This window comes from Talpa europaea (genome assembly GCF_964194135.1).
Source record: "Talpa europaea genome assembly, chromosome: 10".
NCBI lineage: Eukaryota > Metazoa > Chordata > Mammalia > Eulipotyphla > Talpidae > Talpa > Talpa europaea.
In genome coordinates this window covers 112,438,102-112,460,138 of record NC_140077.1, presented here as the reverse complement: position 1 = coordinate 112,460,138, position 22,037 = coordinate 112,438,102, and the positions used below count along the sequence as shown (strand labels likewise).

The 22,037-nt window shown below is 54.0% G+C and overlaps 1 protein-coding gene across 1 annotated transcript in view; it reads right to left on the bottom strand.

The window, feature by feature from the left end:
* SETD7 (SET domain containing 7, histone lysine methyltransferase) overlaps positions 1-20,536 on the bottom strand; it is a gene marked incomplete at its 3' end in the record, with an annotated part of 29,250 nt that extends 8,714 nt beyond the window's left edge. Inside the window, exons 1-4 of the mRNA XM_084245060.1 lie at positions 20,385-20,536; positions 13,259-13,388; positions 4,489-4,690; positions 818-1,007 (exon numbers count right to left, since the gene is read on the bottom strand). Of these exons, the coding sequence (XP_084101186.1) occupies positions 818-1,007; positions 4,489-4,690; positions 13,259-13,388; positions 20,385-20,424 (562 nt within the window). The 5' untranslated portion in view covers positions 20,425-20,536. The remainder of the gene's footprint in view (positions 1-817; positions 1,008-4,488; positions 4,691-13,258; positions 13,389-20,384) is intronic.
* Positions 20,537-22,037: the final 1,501 nt, after the last annotated feature.

Below are 22,037 nucleotides of genomic sequence, written 5' to 3'. Positions count from 1 at the left end.
TTTGAAAAGCAAGAACATGTCATGAAATTGTGAGCTGTCTGGTTAGAACAGATTGGATAATGGTTTTGAAATTCTCCTGTGATTTTCTTCATACTAGACCCAGTCTGTAGCCTTGGCGATGGTCTCCTTCACTGAAATAACAGCCTCTCCAGAATGAAGGGGAACAGCACTGCTTTTGATAAAGCATTGATCAAGTCATCTCGTTTCTATTATGGTGGTTCAGAAGTCAATCAGTAATTTATTCCAGAAACTAAGGTGCCCAACTGTCCTAGAGTCAACATATTTCTTTGCAAAGGATCAGCTGAGAGCACAACCAAGCCTCCCAGTTGCAGAAACTAAAAAGTAAAGACACAAGTCTTTGGAACCAGAGGACTCCCCCCTGCAAAGTCAATTATTTTAGGCACTAAAGCAGCATAAATAATCCCATTAAGCAATTTCTTGGAGGTTACCAGTGACTACCAGGTCCTCTCTGTTTCTGTAATATAATCAGATCCCAAATTAATGCCTCAAACTCAAAGTTAGAAAAACAATCCAGATCCATCAGTATCTAAGCAGAAAACAGTCCATTTGAGGGTTTCAAAGAATTTAATTCAGGAAACTGGTTACACAGCCCTTAGCAGAGCTGAGAGGCCTAAGAGGGCGGAGGGGACCCCAAGAGCTGGGCTCTTGTATGCATAAATAAATAAATCTTAAAAAAAAAAAGCCTGAGAAAGCCACTGGGGGCTCCATGACTCTCCTTTACCCGCCTGCCGGATCATGGAGAACCTGCCCTGTGCCCATTGCGCCGCTACATCTACCGGCTCTGGGGTTAGCTCACCTGCAGGCGCCAGCTCAAAGTGAGGTCTCCCTTCTTCAGTGGACGTGAGGGTGGCCAGTCTCCCTTCTATCATCTCCCCGTCGATGAACTTTCCATAAAGCGCCGTCCTCCCGTCGGGGTACACGTAGGCGATCTTCTCCCCGGTCATCTCCCCGTCTTCATTCACGTCTCCGACCAGGCTGCCGCCGTCCTGATGGAGAAGCCAGAGCCAGAAGGTGTCACACGGCAGCACGGGCGCGCCTTCTCTGCTCTCCCAGCGGTAACAGCGATAATGCAGATCGTGACAATTTAAAAACTCAGACCTTTCACGTGAGTGAGAAAATCACGATGCCACCCCCATCCCACCACATCCCCAAACCCGCTGAAGTTACATGTGTGGGATTTAGAAAGTCGGAGACTGAGGTACACTTTGTCATCTTGGACAAGTTGTTCTATCTTGGTTTGTTATGTAGGAAACAAAAGCGTTGCGTCTTATGCTAGTTAGAGACGCGGCAAGGAAACGTGACTAAGCGTAGCCGAGGCCAACAGCAAGTGTGGTGACCGGTGCCTGCGGGAACCAGGCTCACCCGAGGTGCAGACCACTCAGCCTGGATTTCCCATCTATCAAGAAAACCTCTACCTCAAATGTACTTCATGTGTTTATCAGGCAGGAGCAGAGAGCACCGCCCCGTCTCCTAAGAGAGAGATGAAGGGACTTGGGATGTGCCCGGGCATCCCGTCCCATCAGCTTGTTTGGAGTTGGAAGGATGGAAGAAGGTCAGCCAAGCTCTACCCCCTCATCACTCCTTTCTCCCGCTCTGTCCACTTAGCCTCCCTCCTGCGTCCTCCCAGGCTCCCGCTGTAACTGCACCTGCCCTATTCCCGAGGGTCCTGATGTGCGGTAGGGCAGCGGTGGCAGCTAATTCTGCATCCTGGTAATTGCTGGGGCACAGTAGTTGGGCCATAAATAATGTTTGAATTGAGCTGAGATACCCAAAATAATCAAATAAATGATCGAAAACTAATCTAACCTAGGGTATGAGAAATATTTCCTTTTCTCTCTCTCTCTCTTTCCCCGTAGAGAAGGTCCTTATGGTACAGCTTTGAAAACCGAAGACCATCGTGGACTTGATGACAATAGTAACCCCCTGACCCCCTCTAAAAGCCTGGTTGTTGCCCCAAATCCCAGGCTCCAGAAACGGCTACTCAAAGTCAGTCATGTAGGAGGACTTCTGAGTGATCCAAATGCTACTTCCAGAGAGACAGAGAGGGAGGAATAAACAGTTTCAGATGTGTGGGGTCTACAGTTCACTGAAGTCTAATTGCTTTTTGGAAAACAAAGGTTAGCAATTAAAAAACGAATCACAGCACTTCTATAGAAAGAGGAATGCTTGGAAGCATTTCTTTTTCATGGCTAGAAAGTGCATTAGGGATGTATTTATTGCTTTCTCCTCCCCAAGCTAATTCTTAAGAGCTCAGCATAACCGGGGATGATCCTCTCTCTGTAGGATCTGCCTCCAGGCTTCATGGTCGCCACAGAGCAAGAGCGCGTCTTACATCCTGTGACGGAGATAAGCCAGCACCACCGTTCCGTGGTTACAAGAGAACACCGTCTCACATTCCCCACCCGCCCACAAGGGCTTTAAACATCTGGCTGAGAGGAGTGAATTTACTTGCAGAGATGGATAGAGCAGAGCTCCTTCTATTTCCAAAAGGAGTTATGAATATTTAATTTAAAACTTTTCATCACTGTTCCAAGGTTAAATTTTGAAAGAAGCAAACTCCTTTTAGGGTGAGCTGACAAATACTATGGGTGAACCATTCATTCTTCTCCCCTTGTTCCTACTTTGGCCCAAGTTATAAAACCACCCTGGTCAGCCCCCAGGGAGGGCCCGGGAAGAGAAGCTGCTTTCTCGCCTCTGCTCAGTGGCTCCCCCTGGTAGGAGGAGGAGCCGTTCATTGCAGTAATGAGCAGGCAGGCCTGCAGCCCAGACCCCCAGGGCTGGCCAGGGTCGGGTGTGATGCCTCCTTTCACCCCCCTTCTCCTGATGTGGTGACCTGCCAGTGCTGCAGACCGCCGGTGTGTCCCTCTCCGTTCCTGTCCTCTGCTTGGGAAGCAGCCCCAGGCAGCCCCTAACCTTGGGAGCCTGAAACTTCTCTAGTCAGTTCAGAGCAGGAGTAGAAGCCTGTTTGGCTTTGGGGCCACACCACAGGCCCATCAGCATCACCACAATAAACCAGCGCCTGGATCCCCGAGACCTGGGGTCTAGTTCTGCACTGCCTCAGATCCAGAAAGCCAAGGGGTGTGATTCGTTCCCCCAAACTGCCAAGAGCAGCCGTATGTGAAACTAGTGTTGTCAACCAAGTTAACTGGAAAGCTCCTAACTCCCCGGTGCTTCCTTCCGACAGCAGAGTCCTCGCTGTGCTTAATAGCATTAATAATGACAGTAAAGGCTAGAGTGGAGCTGCAAACTTAGGTCTCAAGTTGCAACTACATTGGGTGAGGTGGACCCGTTCGCCTTGCTGCGTCTTTGGTCCCACCGGGGGACTTAACTCATCACAGTCACCACAGCAGGGATGGGGGGAGGGTCAGGGAAGCCACACTCCAGTCCCCCGTACCGGCCCTCAAGCATGGTCCACTACCCCGGACTTCAGGGTTCACAGTGTCGTCAGAGCCAGATGCTCAGCCTGCCTGCTAAGAGCAACGCGAGTTTCCATCCTCCCAAACTAGAAAGTTCTTGCGTCTCATGCCCCTTCCTGCCGGCTTGCTCGGCAGTGCTGAAGACATCTCATCTACCGCAGACCCCGCCCAAGGCCCAGGTAAATGCTTTAGGAACGATTTCTAAGTGTTTTACAATGTCCTTTTCTTATACCTTCCCAGAGATGGGCTTATTTTTTAAGTCAATAATATGGACATAGGTTTAGCTGAGGTTGCTTTTCTTGTTATATGTATAACTGGTGATTTGTTTTTATTAATACTTTTTAATTCTCTGGTGAATCCTCTCACCCCCAACATCTCTGGCCTGTACCCCAGCTCTTGTGTGCATGAATAAATAAATCTTAAAAAAAAAAGAAGACAGGGTTTAGAATAAGAAAGAAATGTGTTTTGACTTACATTCTGGACAAAATTAGATACTTTCTAAGGTCTATTTTCTGAAACTTCACTAACGACAAATGGGACATTTGAAATGCAAACAAAAATTGGGAGCTTTAACTCCTACCCAGGGTTTTTGCCACATCTTTTTACTCTAATAAACCCTAGAAATAGCATAAACTGTTATCAAATACCCAAAGGCAAGTTAATTATAATCATCTTCATTTAATCACTAAATTAGCCATAACGGACCTTTAAAAGTAGAGGACAGGTTTGTAAAATCTGGATTTATTCTCACCTATGAGAAACAATAAATTCAATAACAATGAAACCTTCCACTCCTTTCAATGTACAAAGGAAGATTTTTAAAAAGCAACACATTTTTGTCTTGACTAGTGGCCCATAAGGTCAATTTCGTTCCCATTTGGTTTTAATCTAAAACAACACTGAAAAAGGATTCCTCGCAGAGCCAAGGGCCTGCGTCTCCTCGCGTCACCCAGGTTCACACAGAGGAGGCGTCTGACTAGTCACTGGGAAGCGTCAAAGCCCGGTTTTAAAACGTGCTGCTTCCCCGCGAGAGGCGCAGCGACCGGCTTACTGGGTAGTAGATCCAGCACACGCCGTGCCGGATGTTGTCCTTGTACTGGCCCTTGAAGATCACCCGTCCGTCCGTGTCGTACTCCTGGGCCGGGCCGTTCAGCTCCCCGTCCACGTAGGTGCCCTGCAGCACGCCCCCGTCCTCGTAGGTGTACACGCCCTGGCCCTGCAGAGCGTCGTCCACGTAGTAGCCCTCCAGGGTGCTGTCAGGGAAGGGAGGACAGAGAAGAGCACAGTCAGCCCAGGCGCCACCCCAGAGCCACCCCGTCTCCATCCTGACCTGGCATCAGAGCGCCTCCCGGATTCTGGCTTGCGGTGTGGGGGGTGTGGGGGCGAGGAGACTTGGGGGAAGATCAGAAGAGAGGAAGATTCAAACCCCAATCTCCTGGTTCTGATTAGTCCTTTGCAGGAAACAGAGCTGGGGCCACAGGCGGACGCTGGGAACCAGCCTCATCTAATGTGTCCAAGGCGAGACGCGACCACCCCGGCCATGGACACGCGGGAGTCAGCCTCTCCGCTTACAGCCGCTCCGCGTGGCTCCCTCAGCGGAGGCCGGCGCCCACGGGCAGCGTCCCAGGCTCCAAACGCTTGTCTAGAGTGGCCTCTACGCCACCAACGTGATTTAGAGCGTGGAGATGCCTCATGCTGTTTCGTCATTAACGCGTTAGTTATTGGTGACAACCATAATCACTGTGTCAAGAGACTCCCCTTCCATCCCTGCGGGACCTCTATGGGGCCTTCCTTAAGTGCACACGCGTGTGTGTATTCATGTGCTCATGGACGTGCCTACACTCGTCGTGGTCTCATCAGCAGCTGGTGGAGCTTGGGCCCTGCAGTCCTGAAGAAGAATTCCCTTCCAGGCTGACGTGTGGAATAAGGGGAAGGCAGGGTCAGATTTTTACCAGGTGAGCTGTTCAGCAAAAATGGTTGTCAGATTATTTCAAAATACGCGGTATCATTCATTCCCTCAAGTTCAGCTATGATCTGTAGCTATGATCGTTCATTCCCTCAAGTTCAGAATGATCTGTAATTGTTAAGCGAAGAGCACAGGCCAAGCAGCGCTGGCCTCTGATTACATTGTAATTACACTACTTGTAGCCTCCCAAGGAGATAAATCGTCCTCTTTCGGTTTTGCTTGTACGATCCATGACAAACAGGCTTGATACACTCATGAAGAGAAGAACGAGCTCTTCGGCCGAGCCCGCGCATAAATAATCAGCACTCTACATCAGGGAGGCTGGAACTGATGCGACTCGACCGTCATCAGGCTCCACGATGAGAAAAGAACCACCTTGGCGAAGGGCAACTCACGACGGAGCACACGCGACACCGGAGGGACCGCAGCGGCCGTGTGACGAGAGGGCCACCAGGAGGGACACGATGCCAGGTGCGTCCCCATGTCAGGTGAGCAACGAGCACCTGGCGGAGACGCAGTGACGCGCTCTTCCGTGGGCTCGCCCCGCTCCCACTGCACTAGTTGCCCTGGAGCTTTATTTGTTACACCTGAGCCCTGCAGACTTCGGGCTCCCGGCGGCACTGAGAACGTGACTGTGTGCATGGGTGTGACCATGTCCTGAGAGGCCGGGCTAGGAAGACCTCCCCGGCTTAGCAGCACATCGAGAGGGCTGGGTGTCTGGAGTGTTAAATAACAGGGAGTCGCACATGCTCCCCCTGGCGTGTCCAGCCCCCCAGCTGCTCCCCAGCACCTTCCCGCCAAGGGCCTGCTGCTACGGCCCTCTGCCAGGGCTGAGGCTCGCCTCTCCGCGCCTGCACTGGAGGCCAGCTGCGCGCGGTGGGCCCAGCTGCGTGCGAGCCCTTTGTCGGAACAAATGGGGCATTATCCAGCCGCACCCTCGCCCAACACACCAACGCCGCGTATGTTTAAGAGGAGTTTCCTGCACACAAGGATGGTCATGGGAAGTGGGGTCATTCTGCTTTGACAAGAGGAAACTGAGAGGGAACGCTGGGGCCAGGCTCCCACAAGGGTCAGCTGGGCCGTCCTGGCTCTGCCCAGCGAGCGTCTCCCGCAGTTACTGGAAAGGGAAACCAGAGGCCGGCAGGCTCGCGAGCCCTAGGGAGTCTCCGGTCACTACTGACAGATGCAGATGGTCTGGCATTGAGGGCAGTGAAGGCCCTGACAGCCAGGAGAAGCTTCTGTCCTTGCCTACGGGCTTCACCTGACCTTAACCCAAGGAGAGATGCTCAAAAAAGAAGAAAGAGAAAGAGAGAAGAGATCTTTACATCCTAAGCTTCTCCCTTCTACTCAGAGACGCATCACGGCTCCCCCTTTTATGCCCTAGAAGAACATAGTCTGGGGGTCTCCTCCAGGTGTAGGCTTATCCTCAAACATGTCCTCCCTACCCGAGAATCTTCCCCACAGGGCAGGCCGAGGTCTCACTCCCCCCGTCAGGCCGAGTCTCTCCCTCTCCGGGACGCCCCAGGTGCCTGAGCCTGGACTAACACCCTGATCTGCCCCATGATTGGTCAGGATTTCCCACCACATAACTTCTCCGTGTGTGTGTGTGTGTGTGTGTGTGTGTGTGTGTGATGAAAAGGATGGATTTTCCTTTGCTAACCCTTGTGATGCTGCTTTATTAGTCATCTGGCCCCGACGAGCCCAGGGGGCAGGAGGGGCATGTGTAGGCGACAGAAGGAGGGCGCAGTGTCACTCTGTCCTCCCTCACACCCAGAACGCTGAGGGCCAGCTCGTGAAACAGAGGCCGGGGTGGTGGTTTCCAGGGGCTGGGAGGTGGGGCAGGCGCAGGCACTGGCCCCAGGAAACACAGTCCAGCTGAAGAGGACTAAGTCCTGGGGCTCCTAAAGAACAGGGTGGAAACGTGCATGGTGGGCGCGGCCGTCAGCAGTGCTGCTGGAGCGGGTCTGGCCGCGCCACTTGGAAGCCAAAACTCCAGAGATGGGAGTTGGTGGGAGGAAATCGGGTTGGATCAGGCGTGCGGCCAGAGGAGATGGTGGACTAGTCTCAAAGACCACCTCCCACCTCTCAGGCTGGCCGAGCCAGGGCCGCGTGAGCTGTGTGGGTCAGCATGCCCTGTTCTGATGTTATCCTAACTCAGCGCTGTCTGGTGAACGGGTTGGCATCATTCATCAAGGAAAAGGGCTAGTGACTCACTACAAAAGTTCTCCATCTTGGTCTCAGCTGCTTTTGCCTGGTTTCCTGTCATTTCATCTTCAGGAACAGAGCAAGGCCAGGAACTGATGGCCACATAGTGACAATATTGCATCACACACTCTCAAGTTAAGAGAGTAGAATTTAAACATTATCAGCACACACACACACATTAGCAATGTGAGGGCACAGAGGTGTTAACTAACCTAGTTTTGGTAATCACTTCACAATATACACATGTATCAGTCATCACATTGTACCCCTTAAATTTATGTATGCTCTGTGTCCACACATCAAAGCCAGGGGAATAGCAGGTAGAGAACAAGAGAATAAAATCCAAGAGCCCCCAACTAGGTACCACTCAGCTACAAGGCCTTTTCAGGTTTTCTCAATCTTTACAATAACTCGGAAAGGCAGGCATAATTATCCTCTTTTTATAAATGAGGAAACAGAAATTCCAGGAGGCCAACTCCTAGAACAGGAGTCTTCTAAGCTGACTGTTCAACAAAACCTTCCATCAATCTGCCGAGCTCCTACCAGCCTGTGAGAACGCCTACAAGAAAGTAGCTGCATTTGCCCCGGGTTCCTTTGAACTCACAATTAAAGTGAAGGTGTGACCTCAGGTGAAGTTAAGGCAGGGAAGAAAGGTCGGCAGGGACAGACCTAGTTTCAGAGGAGGGCAGGGCACAGAATGAAGAGGGAGGACTCTGGAATTGAGCTCACCTTGACTGAAGTACAGCTCCAACTCGCAGCATCCAGGCGACCCTGGGAAGTTAGTCTTCTGAGCCTTAACCCTTTGCACTCCGAACCATTTTACAATATTTTGATTTAATTTCTTGTGCCATTTCAAGATAAGACTTCAGGGAAACATGCATGTCTCAAAAAGTTGCGTTAAAATAACCTCAATTCCCCGTAATCACTAATAAATTGCAATGTCCCCTGAGAGGGGACATCCGAGTGATGTGCTAGAATTCCGATGTCCCCTGAGAAGGGACAGCGGAGTGCAAAGGGTTAATATCCTCATATAAAATAGGGTCATCAAGCGGCTTCACAGGTTGTTCTGAAGCCAACAGGCCCAGGACCCAACACACGATGGGTATTCCCAGTTCTGTGGGTAACCGTCCCCGCCCCGGGATGTCACACGCATTGTCACCCTAGAATATATTTGTTGTGCTGGTTTTAGTAAAAGTGGATGAGTGTCAGGAACACAGGAAGGACTTTGGCCTTCTGTGAGAGGTTGGGATCTGGGACCTTCAGCTGCCCATTCCTGCTCTGCTTTCTCAAAAGCGTGACCAAGTGCTTTCTAAAAACTCTCCAGGAAAGCCCGTGTGGACCAGTCACCTGGGAAGCCGCAGCCCTGTTGGGTGGCTTGTCAATAGAACGGAGCCCCACACGGGCCATCGGGCCAATGACCACCTCGGGGGCACACTTCGCCCGACCAGGTAGTGCAGCTGGTCGACCTCAGCAGTGCCCAGGGCTCAGGAGGCAGCAGCCAAGGAGCAGTAAACAGCACTCTGAAATAGACCTGGCCATCAGGAAGCACCCACAGTAGATATTCAAAATTTAAAACTGGGCCTCCCTGGTGGCACAGGGGATTAAATCTCAGCGCTGTCAAGCTATTCCCAGCCACTGCAGCACGAGTTCGATCCCCAGCCAGGGAGCTACCCACATGGCACAGCAGACCTCTCCTGTCTCGCCCGCTGCTCCCCTCAGCAGTGTATTTCGTCAGTCTGCCTGTTCTGCTCCCCGCTCTGTCTCTGGTGAATCCTCTCACCCTCCTGCGCATCTGGTCTGTACCCTGGTTCTTGTATAAATAAATCTTAAACAAAAATTAAAACTGAACAAACACCTCATCTCTACCTCACAATCAGGCCAAAACCACGTGACCCCCAAAGTCACACAGCCCAGCGCCAGCCTTCTCGCCTCCTCTTGGGCCACTCTGGGGATTGAGACGCCCAGGTAAAATGTCCCGATAGCCACAGATGCTGGCTGAAAGGAGGGCAGTGAAGAGAAAGAATACATTAAAAGGACATGCAGAGTCGGGTGCAACATAAACTCGAGCTGTGTCCCCTCAGCTTGCTCCTGAGCCCCAGCCATGCCCGCGGGACACTCGGCACAAAGGCACCGGGACCAAGTGACGCCCCAATGGCCCAACCTCAGGGTAGTTTTCTTCTTTCCTCCAGAAAGGGGGGAAAATAGAAAAGAACAGCTGTGGGAAGAGCCAATTTTCAAAATAAGGTCCATTTTCCCATCGTTCCTCCCTGCGGGGTGCACGCGGGCAGCGAGGGGCAGGCGCAGCCACAGGCTCTTCTGCTTCACCTCTTGTCGTGCACTGAAGGGGAGACGCGATAGAGAGAGACCTCAAGACTAGCCACGTTTTGAGGTGGAGATGTAGAAAGAAGGGAAATCATATGCGCCGTGGCTGTTTAAACTGCCTGCAAGTAGACAGTTACTTCCTCACTTCACCGTGGGTGTATTGAAGTAAGAGGCTTAAATTCTCGGTCAACAGTGGTGCTCTGTGACGGGAGGGTTCGGGTCAGAAAAAAGGAGAAAATTCATTTTTTACATTTCTGTGTTTCTTGAAGTTTTTTATTAAAAATAAAAACATTCTGGGCCTCCCCTGGTGGCGCAGCGGTTGAGCGCTGGGCCGTGAGGCTGCCCATAGCCTCTGCAGCGCCGGTTCAATCCCCGGCCGCCGGCGAGGGTCCCATTAAAAAAAAAACAAAAAAACAAAAAACTCTGTTTCTGTGAAGGACTTGGTTAAAAAAATGTGACAGGGCTACTTTCTTGATGATCTGAATATTCAAAATTCCTATTCAGGTGTATCACAGTCTATATCAAGGGAAAATTAATTCTAGGACTTTATTGCTATAAATTCATGTGTTTAAAGGACTTCCCATAAATCACACACCCAATATATGGAATAGATGACAGTGAAAGTTTCATGGATATAAACTTAGCTTCAAGCTAATCAAGTTGTATACATTAAATATGTGCAGCTTTTTGAATTGAAACTCAATAGTTTAAGATCACACACCTGGATCCAAGTTTTACAGATTAGGATGCATCAGGCCGGCTCTGTCATTAGGCTTTGCCATTTTCTTTTTCTTTAATTATTTTGTTCATTTTAATTCTATTTAGTCTTAAACTTTTTTTTTTTAACTTTCTGTTCTTTTCAAAAACTTGTTTCTATACTCTGATTTTCTAAACAAAGCTCCGAAATTGAAACAAACTCTTGAATGGGAAAATCAACCCACAGTACAGGTTTCAACGAGTTTCTTAAGCCCCAACAGAAACTTTTGGTTTCTACACCTGTTATTTCAAAACCTTGATTCCAGCCTCTGTGGGGAGATTTCTCCAAATGAAAACCTCTTGCCTGGCAGTAAAAGCATAGGGATTCCCCTTTACTTTACCCAACGCACCCAACTCTGAAAGTTGGAAGTGGTAATTGCAAGAAAAATTAATAGACAGAGATGTAGACTTTTCCCCCCACAAATATTTCAGCAGGGTTTTTTGTTATTTCGTTTTAGTGATATTTTCTTTCACTGTGCAGAAGCCTTTTGGCATGAGGTAGTTCCCTCTGTTTGTATTCTCTTTCGGTTGTCTTGCCATTGAGACATCACTGAAGCCTATGTCATGGGGTATTTTGTGTGTGTTTTCCTCGATGTTTTTTATGGTTTCAGGTTTTATATCCATCCATGCACGTATTTATCTGTTCTTCAGTTAATTTTTTTTAAAGATTTATTTTTTATTTATTTATGCATACGAGAACTGGCATGTAGGCCAGAGGTGTGGGGTGTGAGAGGATTCACCAGAGACAGAGTGGGGAGCAGAACAGGCAGATCTATTGAAATTCACTGCTGAGGGGAGCAGCAGGCGAGCCAGGAGAGGTCTGCTGGGCCATGTGGATTGCTCCCTGGCCGGGGATCGAACTCGTGCTGCAGAAGCTGCGGATAGATTCATAGTGCTGGGACTTAACACCTTGTGCCACTGGGGAGGCTCCTGGGAGGTTTTTTTCTTAAAGAAAAAAGTCAACAACTGATGGGAAATCCCCCTCCCAGGGAGCCACAGACAACTGCTTTAAGCTGACCTAGGCTTGGTCCAGCCTTTACATGTCCTGACACACACCCCAATTGCTGCATGTGGACCACACGTGGGGCAACTGGAGTAACTGGAGATGCGGCTGGGAGCTGGCCTGACTAGTCTCACAGAGGGAGGGAGGAGCTGGGGCGTCTCAGACTCCTGTGTGGTGCCCTTGGGCTTGATGGGGCTGGTGTCTTGGAGCTGACATGGTGCTCGTTCTTGACACACTGGTTCCAAAGCCTGTTCTAGCCCTTTATTGCTGTGTCAGGGTATGCGGTAAGACGTGACCTGCACTGAGCCAGACTGCTGGGGGTGTGGTCCCCAGAATTGATCCACGACAGGGTAGGATCACCAACCCCTCAGATGCAGAGAGAGAAAGAGAGCGCGAGAGGGACGCATGGATCCTACCCCTCTCTTTCAGCTCCCATAACCATTCAGCATTCTTTCTCTTTCTCTTTCTTTTTCTCTCTTTTTTTTTTAGTATCAAGTTAAGGGAGTGCTAAGAAGAACGGAAGATGAGCTCAAACTCCTCTTGCCCTCAAGGGGAACTCCGGGTTTGTGAGTTGCAGTGGTGACTTGCCATGACCGAATCCGGGATGCCCCTTAAAAAGGCCTACCAAAAAGCAGCCCCTAAATCTGCACCTATCTATTATTAACCTTGTCCCCTAAATGTTATGTAGGGGAATAGGGTATTTACACACACATATATTTGTTGAATGAATGAAAGAACAACTGCAGCAAGAGGCGAAGGTGACACTTTCCAGAAAAGTTACGGACAAGAGGCAGGCGAAGGTCCCCTCTGGACAGGTCAGCGGGATCACGAGAGGCCAAAGCAGACCTTAGTTTTACCGTGAAAATGATTTAACTAGCGGCAGAGCAGAGACAGCACAGCTGTGGCAATGCCAGCCTTAAGGGACCGCACCCAAGACCAGGCGTCCTGGATCCTGACCCTGCTAGGTCGACCCGCCAGGCTGTGGCTTTGGAGAACTTGGCTACTTATTCTCTTGCCCGATCTCAGAAGAAATTGATGACGCTGCAGAAGCCATGAGGCGGCCATGTTTCCTTCACCAAGTCAAGAAGTGGCCCCTGAGGACGGGAGCACTGATGCCACCGAGCAGTGGAACGTTTCGGGGAAAGGTTACTAGACAGGTGTAGATTTAGGCGCTGCTTTGGGTAGAAAGCGGGTAGGTCTTTCTAAGACATGTACTGGGTTTAGTCATGGCAAGTGACTCCACGACTAACCCTCGAGAAAAACCCTGGGTGATTTCACCAAGATGCGCCCCTGATCAGGCAGGGCCAGGCCACCAGGGAATGGGCTGATGCGCTAACCAGCCTGTGCAGACCCCCACCTGGCACAGAGGAGCCCTTTCGCCTGCTGTGGGGAGCTGCGTCCCGCTGGCCCCCCATCCCCTGCCCCCACACAGTGCCTGCATGCAGGGTTACTCTGATTTGTTCTTTAACTTGTAACCAAGCCATTCACTTACATTCTTTCATTTGTATCATTGCTGCGAATAAAGTCACTGTTAGCCCCAGAGGACAAAAGGAAAGTGTAGAGTGTTACCTGCCGTCAAAGAAGAAGAACTTCCCCCGTCCGTTCTTCTCTCCGTGCACGAAGTTACCCTCGAATCTGTCCGCAGAGGAGTAGGTGATGGCGCAGAGCCCGTGGGGTAACCCATCGTCGTCCAGGTGCCCTGGACAAAGGAGCCACAGGTCAGTGGAGGAACGGTGGCCGGCCGCGCCCCTGCCTGGGAGAGTCCTCTGCCTGCAGGGCAGTGTTGACCTGACCGCTGCTCAGACTCTGCAGAGCAACCGGTCCAGGCAGGGGACACTCTCCAGCACACGAACCCGGAACGCGCGTCCCTTCCCTGGGGCCCGAGCTGTGCGCAGCCACGTCTGCGTCTGACACGTGCCGGAGACAGCCAGCCCCACCTCAGAGGCCCCTGCCGCGTAGACGCTGGGAATGAGTCGGCTAAGTCCAGAGCTAAGCGCACAATCTGATTTCACCTGTCATGAGGCAGTCCGGCGAGGTTAGCCAGAGGCTTCGGGGCGCCCCACTGCCACCTGTCACCCCCCACAGTGAGGACAGAGCCACGTCTCCGAAAGTGCCCTATATCCGTCCACCTCACTGCCCTGACGCGGGAACTCAGAGTCCTTCTACACTTGAACTTCCGTTTAACCTTGAACACATTTCTTTCCTTTACAAAATCTTTCAGTTTTGAATGTTTCATGGTAGCTTTGTCCCGGCCCCGCTGACTGTGTTCAGAGTCTCGGGTTTTCCAGGGTCTACATGGCTATTTAAGCGGCGAGTTTGCGCCTTGGTGGCAGCTGTTACCCTGTGATCTTTCAGTCACCCTTTCGCCGGGATCACAGGCGGCTGGCATCTTCTTGTAGTGTGTTTACAGCCAACGCTCAGGTTTTTATCACTGTCTAGATGTTTCACAAAGCCCAGAAACCACCTCATTCTGGGGAGCGGATTTTTGCAGAGATGCTGAAAATGAAGGCAGTTCATCTACTGGCTTTTTCCTGGGTTAACGACCGGGGTCACGGCTGAAGGTATGGAAACATTAACCACTGCATGTGGTGCCGGCGCAGTAAACACTTAAACACGGCTTCCAGAGGGGTCACAGACATAAAAAGAAACAAATCATATCGCCACGATGAATGCCTCGCCTCCTAAAGGGACTTCTTCTAAAACGATAAAAGAGTATCACCCCTCGGAAGAGGCGGGAAGCACTCTCACGGAGAACAAAAATGCTTTATTTGTATTATTGGTCACATACACATGACAATGAACAAATATATTGGCTTTATGGCTGCATCTGACTGTAGAACGAGCTACCTGACGTATTATAATCGAACACGGCTACTTAAATAAATGGTAGTTGACATGGTTCCTTTCCTCTTAACACAGTTTTTTCACCAAGAACCAGGAAATTAATGGTTAGGAGGGAACGAGGCTATAATCGCTTTCTTCTTCTTCACAAACCCACTGTAGGTGACATAATTCAATGACACCTGAGTCATAAGAAATACTTTGGACAATTATTTTCTAAATATCTGCTGATGGCATTTTCTCATTGAAATAAATCCTTCTTTTTATTAAAAAAAAAAAAAAAGCCAGTGCATAGCTAAAAGCTTTCTTTTATAAGACATTATTGGGATCAAATTAAATGTAGCTGTTAACATGCCTAGGCATTTAATACTCTACTTTCAATTTAGGTGTAAATATCAAAGCAATCCTTTTAGCCTGATATGTGAACTGATTTGCTGCAAATGCTTTCCTTAGAGAAAACAGTTTCCATATTTCAGACATTACAAAGTTAATATTTGATAAAAAGTTAATATTTCAGACATTAAGAAGTTAATATTTGATAATTTGTTATTCTACTTTAGATGAGTAGGAATATGCTGATAGATATGAGCATATAGGGGGGGAAACACAGGTGGATTCATTTCCAACCTCCCTCCACAATAGGCCCAGCCTGTTTCTGAGTAAGTCCCCCTGCCAGGGCGCCCTCAGCGAGGGCATTCAGATATCAGAGGAGATGGGCGTGTCCTGTCACTCCAACAGTGCTCATCCCAAGTGGGGTGAAAGCAAAATGTCAACCTCACTCCGTGAGGGAGACTGTCACAGCCTCTTCCCACAGGCCAGTGAGGGGACCCGTCACCTCTGAGCCCCCCGGGGAGAGGATCCAGGAGCGATGCCACTCCATGGCCCCAGACTGTGTGTGGACAGAAGGTCGCGGCACTTCCTGCCATTCTAAAGAGAATGTTCTGGAATCTCCCTCTATCAGACCCCTGCAGGACCCCTGTTCTGGCTCGGTTGTTTTGTCTCCATCTCAGACGGTGTGATCAACCAACAGGCCAATGAACAGCAGCTGGAAAACAAAGGTATAGATCCTTCATGTCCCCTACCCCCAAACACCGCGTAGACTGGAGTGGTTTCCTAGCAGTTGAACTTCCTATGTAAAACAGCAGCCACAACCAAAACAGTAACAAGGGAGACACTCTTGAAAAGAAGGAAATGTCGGGGAGAGGGGCCTCCCTCAGCCCTCGCTCCTCCCAGCGTCAGTGTCAGACGCGCCCACTCGAGTGCCACCGGGCAGGCAGGTCATAGACCACTTGTTAGCCAGAGTCAAGCTCATGGACCAGGATGTGACACACAGAGAAGAGAAAGGCTGCATCCCTGCTGCGCCCGGGACGGGGGCAACGGCTCTCCTGCTATCTCATTTAACGCCCCCAGGATCTCCCAAATTCCAGTCTGATGGAGGAGGAAGCACAGAACCACTCTGAGCACGCCAAGGACAGGCCCCCGTGCAGTCTTTCAGGTCCCTTTCTCTGAAGATAAAAAGGCAAAGGCGCTGACCACCCTTCCTTCCCCGCCGATGGCGGGAGCGGACGCCCCCCGGCCGGCAGATGCAGGCGGGCCCGGGAGAGGTGGCGAGCTCGTGTAGTGATGATGATGATCGCAGAACTGCCGGGAGTCTTAACAGTGTATCTCGGTTGCCCACTCCTGTGCCTTCCAAGCACTGGCAGCTCAGAGGAACACTAGTCCTGCCTGCCTGGACTGAGGGTGATTGGTAAACACAAGCCACCTGGAGCCTCCCAGGCCAGTCCCCAGCAGACAGGCCCCGGACAACAGGGAGAAGGCACGAGAACACCGGCCCTGTGCTGGCAGTGCCCTCCCAGCTCACGCGAGTCCCGCTGTCTGCGGCATGGTTTGAAACATTTATAGAAGTCGGGGGCGGGGGGTATTGGTCTCACAAATCCACTTTTTCACTTTATTCTGAAGACCGTTATCTATGGAACAGACAGAAAGTTCGGTTTTTCCCCTCGGGTTGCCCCTGAGCTTTTCCTGTAACCCGCTGAGAGCCAGGTCTGTGCTCAGCTCAGGGACAGAGCCCTGGGTGCAGAAATTCCCTCCAGGTCACGGTGCTGGTTACTGCCTCAGGCTTCCTTAGGAGAGCTAAGTGTGCGTGCGTGTGTGTGTGTGTGTGTGTCCTTCAGAATGGCAGACCCTGAGCCTCACATGCATAGTTGGTTTGTAGAATTGAATTGCTTTCTTACAAAAAAGTCACAATAAAAGGCAAACTTACTGTCTGCTTAATGCCAGGAGTACGTCCCCATGATGCTGCATTTGCACGGGCTGTTAAAACCTGATTTGATTTCTGAGCATCGATCTTTGCCAGAGCTCCTGCCCGGTGGTGAGGGCACAGATGTAATCTGCGGCCACAGCCTCTTAGCAAGTATTTTCCGAGTGCAGAGCGGGGCTGTCTTGGAGAGCCAGGCGGGATAAGGCATTAGGGAGACTATGAAAAAATATTCTCAGTGTTTTGAAGGGAACACTGAGGTGCTTGTTTGTCATTCTGGCTCCTTAGTTAGGGAGAGAGTTCCGACCTTCCTAGGTTTTCCCTTTATCCCTGCCCTGGAAGCTTTGTGGCAGACCTACTGAGTGCTCCTCACCTGCTCACCTGGTCTGTCGCTCTCCCTGGAGCCGTGCTCCGATCTCCGGCTTGCTGCAGTCCACACCTCTGTGTCTTTGCTCAAAGTCCCCTTCTCAACTCTGCCCAACACCCCCACCCCCCTTATTTCTTTCTCAACCACCATAATCTACCCTGTGTAGATACATTTATTTGAAATTATATTAGGGACTATCTTGAATTCACAGCTATCGCCAAAGAAATACATATGCTGATGAATATTCCTAAATCTCACTCCCCAGTGAACCAAAGAGGCTCAAAATGTTTTTAAAAAGCCACAGTAGGGCCTCCCTGGTGGCGCAAGGGGTTAAGCACCGTACTACGAAGCAATCCGCACTTCTGCAGCACGAGTTCAATCCCCCGGTCGGCCAGAGAGAACCCGCATGGCGCAGCAGACTTCTCCTGGCTCACCCGCTGCTCCCCTCAGCAGTGTGTTTCAGTAGATCCGCCTGTTCTGTTCCCTGCTCTGTCTCTGGTGAATCCTCTCACCCTCCGCACATATGGCCTGTACCCCAGTTCTTGTGTGCATAAATAAATAAATCCTTAAAAAATAAAAAGCCACAGAAGCTCTCAGGTGGCCTCCTCTGGCCTCTGAGGCCCAGGGCCCCTGCCCTTCTGGAGGAGCAGGCTGCTCCGGTGCAAGACCCCCCCACCCTCGCCCGCAGGAGTTCCTCGCTTTGTGTTTCCAAACTGCCCGGGGCTACACTTCCACCCTGACAGAGACCCATAGGTGTAGGACAGGACACAAGTCCTGATATGACCAATTTCTGCTGCAGAGTAGGTTTCTGAGGAGGAAGAAAGAGCATTCTCTGAGAGGCGGCGAAGCCCCTCCCCGCCATGGCTTTCTGAGGTTACTTGACTGCCAGAGCAGCCTCTGAAGAACGCGGGAGAGACACTGCCTGGACTTCCAAACTGGCCTCCAAACCCAGTGACCACGCAAGTCATATACTGAGTGACTCATTCAAAATAAAGAAGAAAAAAATGTAGCGGACAGTTGGAAGGCCGGAGTGGAGTCCTGGAGGCCAAGGTCGCCTCCTCCCCAGAGTGCCCTTGCACTAGTGCATAACTCCTCCGAGCCTCAGTTTCCTCCTCTGCGAAACCGAGATAACATCCGCACCCGCTGATAAGGACCAAGCGGACACTGTGAATGAAGCGCTCAGCACGGGGGGGGGAGGCTGGGCACAGGCAGCTCACCAGCCGGAGCAGCGAGCAAGAGCTCAGACCACCATCCCACTGCGGACAGACAGGTGCTGCTCGCGGAGAGCCGGGCGGGCGGGCACCGTCGCCGAGACAGCCAGGCAGCTTTCAGCCGCGCCCACACATGTCAGGCAGAGCTGGCCGCAGTCCCCTGGAGGAGCCAAGGGTGGCCGGAGAGGAGTCCCTGGCAGGTGCGGGTTTGAGCCTCAGAAGCTTCTCAGGATTTGGAGAGAGCTGGGGACTGAGGGACAGCGAGCGGGCACGGGTCCCCGGTTGCTCCGCACGTTCCAGACTTAAGCCAGCCGTCCGGGCCTGCGTATGAACCGTGCCCCGGGCCCCGTCAGGCGAGCTCTGCCGCTGGCCACTCACTCTGGCTGCTCTCTTGCAGGGTCACCTTGCTCAGGCCAGCAGCTCCGCGTTTCTATCACTGGTCAAGAGCAAAACAACCTCAATAAACTTCTCCATCATAAACTTCTCAAGCTGCTTGTCCGCTGCAAGGAGCCTGCTGACCAGGACACTCTGTTTCCAAACAGCTTCCAGGGTGAAGGCGCTCTAGCCTGCTGGCGGGGCCCGCATCCCATTTTCCAGGAAAAAGTAAACTTTGAAGCGCGAGAGCAAGCCCTCCCCACCCAGACAGCCTGTGTCACCCTGGGCCCTCCCCACCCAGACAGCCTGTGTCACCCTGGGTCATCCGCTCGGACAACAGGGGGTACCCGGGTTCCCAACTTAAGGCGGAAGAGGCTGTCACTAGGCCCCAACAGTCCAGCCCAGAGAGCCAGGCAGCCGCGGAGCGCATAACAGCTGTGAGTGCAGAGCCACCACCAGCAGCCTCGGGGCCGGAGAGGAAATGGGAAGTTTGGGGAGCGACAGCAGGACGCAGCACCTTCGGGGCGCAGAGGCTGTCCCACCTGGCCGCTCCCGGCCCTCCTGTCCCACCTGGCCGGCCCCAGCTCTCCCCACCACGGGGCGCCCACCTGCCTGCGAGCAAAACCCATTTCCTCTCCCCACGCAGCCGTCGCTGCGGCTCTTGATTATTTTGAGGGTGTTGCTACATGCACGTCACCACTGATGAGAACTTGTTTCCACAAACTGTCTAGAAACCAGATTCCACCAAAGACCAAAAATTATCTTCCTCAGACGCCGGCTTTGAGAGATTCTGGAGTGAAGGCGCACGGCACCGCCAAAGCGTCACGACGCACCGTCTGGGGTACAATACAGAGAGAGAATGCTCCGGAGAGTGTTTTCCCGTGTTCACTGTTACAAAATCCTAACATCTCATGAGACAAACAGCGAGATTGTATAACGTCCCCACATCGCTTTTGAGAACTAGCAAAAAAAAAAAAAAAAAGAGGTGGAGAAACTCAGCAAAACAAAGTGGCGAGAAGCCGGGGGAGGGGCGCGGCGCAGGGGCGGGGAGACGCGGGGTGAGCTCACCCGCAGCCAACCGCGTGCAGCCCGGAAAGTTAAGTGTCACCCGGCGATCTGGGCCCGCGCGGGGCGCCCCGGGCTCCCCGCGGGGGGGCGCCGAGTGCGCGGGGGGCCGCCGAGGCCAGGTTCCTCCCCCCCCGCCCCCCGCGCGCTCCAGCCGCCCGTCTCCAGCGCGGGGCGGCGGCCACGTGCCGGCCCCGGCGCCGCGGGGGGACCCGACCCGGACGCGGTCCCGCGGGGCGCGCGGGGGGCCGGTCGGCGGCCGGGGGGGCCGCGGGCCCGAGGCCGGCGGGGGCGGCTCGGCGGCGGGCGCCGGGCCGGGGGCGCCTCCCGCGCGCCCTGCCCTGTCGCCCGCCGGGGCCAGGCCGGGGCGCGGGGCGCGCGGCCGCCGGGCAGGGGTGGGGGCGGCCGGGCGCGCGCGAGCCGCCGCGTCTCCAGGGGCCCGGCCGGGCCCGCGCCCCGCGCCCCCGCGCGCCCCCGCGGCCTGGGGGGCGCCCGAGCCGGGCCCGGCGCGCCGGGGGAGCCGCCACCCCCCGCGCGCCCCCCGCGCGCCCCCCCGGCGCCCCGGCCGCGCGCCCGTACCTTCCACGGCCTCCTCCACCATCTCGTCGTCGCTGTCCATGGCGCTGGGCCTCCGCGGGGCGCGGCCGCTCCGTCCTCCGGCGCTCGCGGCCCGGCGCCGGCTGCGCCCTGCGAGTTTGGAGGAGGCGGAGGAAGAGGAGGAGCCGCGCGCGGCCTCCCCCTGCCGCCGGCGCCCGCCCGCCCGGCCCGCGCCGCCCCCCCGCGCCCGCCCGCCCGCCGCGCCCCGAGCCGCCGAGGCTGGCGCCGCCGCGCAACTTCCCGCGGCCCCGGCTCCGCGGCGAGCGCCGACCTCACCCCGGCCGCCGCCCGCGCGACTGACGGCGCCGGCCCCCAGAAGCGGCGCTCGGGGCGCGCGCGGGTCTCCGTCGGGGGCGCGCGGCCGGGGGGGCTCGGGGCGCCCCGCGCGGGGCTGCGCGCCCGGGCTCGGGGGCCCCTGGGGCCGCGGGCCCGGGACTTGGGGGGCTGGCGCGCCCGCCCTGCACCTGTGCCCGGGGCGACTCGGACGCCCCCGCGGCGCGGCCCCCGAGAGCAGGGGGAGCCGGGAGGGCCCTTTGGCGCCCCGCGCCTCAACTTCCTCTCGCCCGCGCCCCCACTTCACCCGGGGCTGCCACCCGGCCGGGCCGATCGGGGCGTCCGCACGGCCCCGCGGCGGCGCCCCCCAACCAGGGCCGCGGAGGCCGGGCAGGGGCCTCCTCGCGCCGGGGCTGACGGGGACCCTCCGCCTGGCGCGCCCCGTCGTCTGTCCACCCCCCCCCCCGCCCCAGCCCCCCGCAGCGCGGCGCTTTAGGGGGGCAGGTCGCGGGCCACGCGGCGCCCTCAGGCCCCCACAGGTGGCGGCGGCGGCGGGCGGCTGCGAAGCCGCTTGGGGGGACGCGATGTGCACCGTGTCCCGGGCATCGGGCATCGGGCATCGGGCATCGGGCATCGGGCATCGGGCATCGCGGGTGTCGCCCTGGGCACCCGCCAGAACAGCTGCCGCGGAGGAGGGGCGCGAGGAAAGTTGTCCTGCTCTGTTTTCTAAACCACCGGCGAGGCTTGGGGGGCTTCAAAGGACTTCCAGGCCCCTGGAGGCCGGCCTGCTGCGGGCTGGCGAGCCGGGTGTTGTGTTTCTTCTTAAATTACCTGTTTCCTCTCAGAAAAAGGCGGCTCTGCTGGGGTTCCTGTCCCCCACACTGCCAGGGACGCCCGCCTCCTTCGACGCTTCAAAAAGACAAGGAAGGCTGCTGGGCTGGGGTGGAGCCTGGGTCCCTGCAGGGGCCACCCCGCCAGCCCCGAAGCCAAGGTCAGGGCGAGCCTCAGGCTGGGGCACTCAGAGGGCCCCAGCTGCCCCTCAACCGCTGGCCACTCAGGGGTCTCCTGCTGCCTTACCTTACACCTCTCCGAGGTCTCCTGGCTTCAGTTTAGCCTCCTGCAAGGTCTGCAGTGCAGACGCATTTGGGCTGCAAAGTCAAGGCCGGGTCTCTTGCAGTGGAAGATGAAAAAGCCACTTTTCCAGCATCAACCTCACACAAGACAGAATTTTATTTCTGATATTTATTTATTTATTTTAAAGATTTATTTATTTATGCATACAAGAGCTGGGGTGTAGGGCAGAGGATCCACCAGAGACAGAGTGGGGAGCAGAACAGGCGGATCCACTGAAATCCACTGCTG